At 48.4% G+C, this 6,000-nt stretch overlaps 1 protein-coding gene across 1 annotated transcript in view; it reads left to right on the top strand.

Moving 5' to 3' along the window:
* Positions 1–1,028: 1,028 nt before the first annotated feature.
* Positions 1,029–6,000, top strand: part of CIB4 (calcium and integrin binding family member 4) — a 49,301-nt gene continuing 44,329 nt past the window's right edge. The window contains exons 1-2 of the mRNA XM_053588353.1: positions 1,029–1,082; positions 1,536–1,570. Of these exons, the coding sequence (XP_053444328.1) occupies positions 1,029–1,082; positions 1,536–1,570 (89 nt within the window). The remainder of the gene's footprint in view (positions 1,083–1,535; positions 1,571–6,000) is intronic.

Genomic DNA, 6,000 nt, shown 5'->3' with positions numbered 1-6,000 from the left:
AGTGTGCAGTTGTACTTCCAGAGACATGAATTAGCTCCATCAGAAAGCTGCTGGGATATTTACCCAGGAGGGCACAAGGAAGGCCCTGAACATGAAGATCAGCCCCAGCATGATGGATGAGTGGGGGTGTGCAGACGATCCTGGAGGCAGGGCAGGGGGTGATGGCTTCTGGAGGACCCTCCTGGCCTGTGATAGACATCTTCCCTGACTTTGCAGATTCACTGTCCATCCCACTCATTTGCTTTCTGCCCCTGCAAAAGATCAGAGAAAGAAGAACGAATGATGCTTGGTTAATTCTTCCAGGTGCCATTGGTCCAAGGTTGGGAACAGCTCTGTTGTCACTAGGTCCAGGATTCTGTACTGTCCTGGTGGTTTCCCTACACACACAGACACAGACACACACACACACACACACAGACACACACACACACACACACCCCTTTGTGGAGAGTTACTTTATTAGATCTCTTCACCTTATCCTGAGTTAAATGTGCCCTTTGTTCCTGCAGGGACCCTGAATGATGGGGTGGAATGCTCTTTCTGTGTTTTGGGGGATACTTCCTGAGGTCAGGGTCTATGCTTATTCATTTGCATGTCCCCACACTTGGCACAGTCCTCGGACCGTCGTTCTGATGACTAATATTTAATAAGCATTTACTATGTGGCAGGCATCGATACCTGTACTTATTAACCCTCACAACAATCCCTTGATTATCATCCTTGCCTTACAGATGAGGAAACTAAGACACATAGAGGATGAGTAGCTCGCCCTGTGTCACATGGTCAGCGTGCGACAGATCTGGGATTCAAACCAAGCAGTGTGACTCTTAAGCTGCCGATTTGACTCTTAACCCTCCCTGCCAGTGGACTGCCTTTCTGTTTGTTGTTTGGGGAATGAAAAGAACCTGCTTCTTTGCCATCTCCAGGGCTCAGGTAGACTGGTGGAATGTGGGTTACCATGGCAACAGGGTCATGGTGAGCCCCGGGGGCAGAGGTTCTACGGCTAGCAGAGAGAAGAGAGCGGGGTCATGGGCCAGTGTCTGAGGTACCAGATGCATTGGGAGGACTTGGAAGAGTACCAGGTGGGTAGGTCAGGCAAGAGACTCTGGGCAGAGGCGGGAGCTCCCTGAGGCAGGTGGGATGAATAAGGAAACTGTTACCTGAAGCTCTATTCTTTACTGTGGGGGGGCAGGGGGTGGCAGTGGTGGCCTTGCCTTTACTAAGCTTGAATCCATGTGGCCCAGACTAGTCCCCAAGGCCAGCTACCTCTCCCCATCTGTCATTTGCTCCAGAGCCCAGGGTCTCAGATCCCCTCTCAAGGTCTGTGCCAATAACCTCCTTCCCGGGGCCATCAGAGACTGGGGAGAAGGAAGGGCACCATGTCTTCCTCTGCTGCTACCTTGGGTGCTCTCGACCTAGGGCTATGGTTCCTCCATTGTCCCATCTGAGGAAGGCAAGGACAGGCTTTTCCTCCTGAGGGGACTAGGGCAGGACTGGATTGAGTGAACAGTTCTCCTCTCTGTGATCCATTGCAGGCCCTGACCTTCCTGACCAGAAATGAAATTCTGTGGTGAGTAGAGGGCCCCACATCCCACTCTGTTTCTCTGCTCCCTCCCCCTGAGCTGGGTTCTTGCCCTGGTCAGCCTCATGTGGGTCCCTGCTCAGAGCCACACAGCTCTGCAGATGAGGCTGGGACAGGCAGGCAGGGAGGGAACCCAGGCGGGGAAGACCCTGGGCCTAGGCCCCACTGGAGTTGAATGAAACATTAAGCTTTGGGCGGTGGTCCCTTTACTGGGATCCAAGGCAGGGCCTCTTCATAGGGTCATAGAGCTGGACAGAGCTTCCTTGGGATGATGAGGGAAACTCAGGCATGAAGCCCTCTTTGGTTGGTCACTGGCTGGTAAACTTGGATGCATCACTGGGCTCAGCCCTCCCCAGCCTCTCTCCAGTGCCTGCTGTGTGCCAGACCCCATGGAGGCGTGAGGTGGGCTCTCCCAGTCCCTGTCATCACACAGGCCCTGTCTCATGAGGAAGATTCCTGGCCACAGACAACCCCACAAATGGGGCCAGCAGGTGCCACACATACCTTCCTCATGGGGCAGTGAAGAGAGTGAACAGTGTGAAAGATGTGTGTATGCTTGGCCCAAGCCAGGCGCTCAGCAAGAACCTGTAAGGTTGGATAAACGAGCTCACCAAGACACTTTGGGGGTGGGGATGGGGGGGAGTTTGGAGTGAGGAGACCTTTTAGATCCTCTGGCCTGGGCCCTTTTCCTCTCTTCTCACTGCTCTGCTTGGACTCACCCTCCCCGGGTTCCATGTCCCACCTGGAAGCCACTCAGGGTCTCAGGGCAGGTGATGACTTTGTGACAAGCATGAGTCTCTCCAGGTATAAATGGGACAAAGGATGGTCAAGGCACAGATAGCTACAGAAGCCAGGGATAGTCACCGGGTTACATTATTTCCCTTTTAAAAATAATATTCACTCACTTTTTTAAATATAGAAAAATATGACAAAACTCCAAATAACCCATATCCTATAACCCCATTGCTGTTTTCTAAAAAGTAACTCAAGAATAAAAATAAAATAAAATCTAAAAATGTAGTATGTGAGCACGGCTAGAAAATTCAAATAGTCTAAAAGTTCTAAGTGAAAAGTGAATGTCTCCGTTCCCTCTTCCCAGCCCTCGTCCCTGAAGGCGGCCTCTGTTGCCTGGTCGTTTATCATCTAGCCTTCCAGAACAATTTCCCACGCACAGGCCTACCTATGTCTCCTTCTCCAGTTTTACCCCATCCACACTGTGGCATGTTCCATTCAACTGTTCGCATCATTTTTATTCATTTAAGTTTTTAATCTCAGTTCGTTTTGCATAAAGCGTGCGGAGATGCACCTCATTCTTTGCTAAGAGCCATGCAGTGTTCCCTGGTGTGGATGAACCGTAATTCATTTTACCAGCTCCCTGTGATGGACACTTAAGTTGTTTATGGTTTTCACCTTTACAAATAATGCGGTATTAAATATTTACGTACAAAGAGCTCACCCAACAGGTGAGAGTAAATCCATTAGAGAAATTTCTAGCTATAGCAATGCTGGACAAGGGGGTAGGTGCATCTAGAATTTTGAGAGGTTTGACTGTATCGTCCTTCTAAGGAGGTGCACCCGTGTATACTCTCAGCAGTGGGGCAGGGCCATGCCTGATCCCCCTTCCATCTTAGGGGCCTCAAATGGCGTCCTTCAGGTCCTGGGGCTTTCTGTACATGCCAGGAGTGAGCATGGTGGTGGTGGGGGGAGTTCAGAGGGGAGAGAGGAGGATGGGAGGGACTCAGGCTCTCTCTCTTGAGCACAGGCAGTCATTGTCCTTTGTGCCATGTCGGCCTTCTGAGAGAGGGAAGTAAGCCAAGCTCAGAGACTCCCTCTTCTGAACCGCCATCCTAGGCCCTGAGACATCTCTGTCCAGATGCTGTCTGCAGCCTGTTTCCCTCCCCATTGAAGGGGCATTCCCCTGAGAAGAGTGCAGCTCGATCCCATCTCCCCAGGGAGGCAGGGCCTGCCCAGCCTGCAGGGAAGGTCCCACTTCAGGGGGACCTTCCACAACAGCTTCTCTCAAAGCTCTTCCTGGCTCACACCTTCTCCTGACAGCCCCATTCCTGCCCCTGGGGAGCTCCTGTCCCAGGGGGCTCCCACCCTTAGGGGCCTTGAAGAACAGCAATGGGTCCATGCTGGGTGGAGGTGTGGGGATGCCGCTGCAGAGTGGCAGGAAGGCAGAGTGGAGGGTGAAGGGCTCAGGTCCTACTCTGAGGTTGTTTCTCCATTTGAACACCTGCCAATGAGACAGAGAAAGACAAGCACTGCGGGGTGGGGGGTTCTCAGTATTGGGGTGACACCAGTGAGAGCTCTCTGTGGCTTCAAACCAAGATGAGTCTCTAGAGCCAGGTGACCAACCCTGGGGAATGGTCAAGGATGTGGAACAGCTGTCAAAGCTTTGAAGAATGGAAAGCAAAGGCTACAGATGCTAAAATGTCCCAGTTCAAAATGGGAAAGGACACTGACCTGGCCAGTCCACTTCCATTAAGAGGACACTGGTGAAATAAATGCAACACATCTGTCAGTGGGACACTGCCCTTACAGAAAGGGAGGAAGAGGAGCTTTGTGTTTGTTGCAGAGTCATCACCAAGGCATGTTATTAAGTTAAGAAGCAAAGTGCAAGGGGCTCCCAGTTAACGTGGAGATCAGAGCATCTTCTTTTATCTCTGTTACCTTTACTAAAAAAAGAGCAAAGGAATTTTTTTTTTAAAAGAAGAAAGAAACCCATAAGGACAAAAAGAACACAAGCAATGGCAGCAGATGAGAGAGGTCAAGAAACATTTCCAAAGTGCAAAGCAGATAGAGCCACGATCCAGACTTAGCAGAGCAGGAAGCTGAAAGAAACCCACCTGCAGGGGGTGGATGATGGAGTCAAGAATCCAGAGAGTCTGAGGAACCTCTGAATGCAGGATGCAGGGTCAGGTGAAAACAGAAAGTTAGACCGAAAGTCTCGTGTGATGCCTTCTCTCTCCCTGCAGTCCACTGGGCACCCCTGCCCACCCCAGAAGAGGACCATCTGGACCACCAGGCACAATGGAGAGCTGGGTGAGCTCCTGGCCAGCACTTTAGATTCTCCCTGTAAGTATGAACTGAAAGCCAAGGGACACAGGGTATTTGAGGAAAGATAAAAAAAAAAACCCAACCTTATATACACTAAGTCATCACAAGATTTCTGAAGGCCAGAGATAATGAGAAAATCCCAAAAGGTTTTGCAGAGAAAAAAACAGACTATATGGAGAGAATCAGAAATCAGAATAGCTGTGGAGGACAGAACCTGTGGCTCAAAGGAGTAGGGCACCGTCCCCATACACCGAAGGGGTGGGTTCGAACCCAGCCCTGGCCAAAAAAAAAAAAAAAAACTGCAAAGAAAAGAATAGCTGTGGATTTACATTGTAAGACAGTGGCTGAACACCTTCAAACTTCTAAGGAAAAATTTCAAATCTAGGGTTAAGTCCTGGCTAAACTATTACTCAAAAGTGAAGGTAGTATAACCATATTTTTTAATATGCAAATTCAAAAAATTATCTCTTCGGGACCTTCTCTTAGGAAGATTTTAGAGGATGTGCTTCATTAAAACTAGTCAAGTAAACCAAGAAAAAAGAAGGCACAGAATCCGGGGAACAAAGGATTTCAATAAAGAGGAAGGCAGAATGAATTATGAGCCTGTTAGTGAGGGAAGTCCGAGGGCGACAGCTGAGCAGCAGGCCTGAAAAGCAAGCCACACACTTTGGAATTAAGGAATCAGAGGTTCCAGGAGTGGTACTTCCAAGACAGTACCACTGACCTACAGGTCATGTGGTGCATATATCATGTTGAGAGGAACTTCACAGTTCTGCAGCAAGTATGGGGGTGAAATCCTGATAGGTATACTGAACTCTAAGCAAAGCCAGAAGCAAAAAAATCAAACCCAAGAGCGAACTGATTATCAACTCTGGGAAAAACAAAAAGCCTTGTGAGAAGGAAAATGTAATCATGTTGCACTAGGAAACTTGGCTGTGAGCAATGTTTGAATAATACAGATATATTGCTGATAATATATGTATAAACACTGCATATTGATTTAGGCAGCGTTTTGTATTGGGAGATGGGAGAAAGGAAAAGAATTGTATAGAGAGAAATAAATTTTTGTTCATAGCAGGAGGTCATAAGATAATTCCATAATGAAAAAAAGTCCACTATATAACTATTAAATAAAAACCAAGAGAAATAGCAAAATGTTCATAAAATGCAGCCTCCAGACTGCAGAGGTAGAGAGGTGGTGTGCAAGATGTGGGTATTAGTAATTTTGATTGTGAGCCTTATAATACTCTGCATTTGAAGCTATTCAGCGGTATTATGTTGGTAAAAAAAAGACTGGTATATATGAGCTGCCACTGTTCTGGTACAATAAAGGGACACTCATGCACGCACACACTGAG

This window comes from Nycticebus coucang, chromosome 4 (assembly GCF_027406575.1).
Source record: "Nycticebus coucang isolate mNycCou1 chromosome 4, mNycCou1.pri, whole genome shotgun sequence".
Classification (NCBI taxonomy): domain Eukaryota; kingdom Metazoa; phylum Chordata; class Mammalia; order Primates; family Lorisidae; genus Nycticebus; species Nycticebus coucang.
This window is presented reverse-complemented; position numbering and strand designations above follow the sequence as displayed.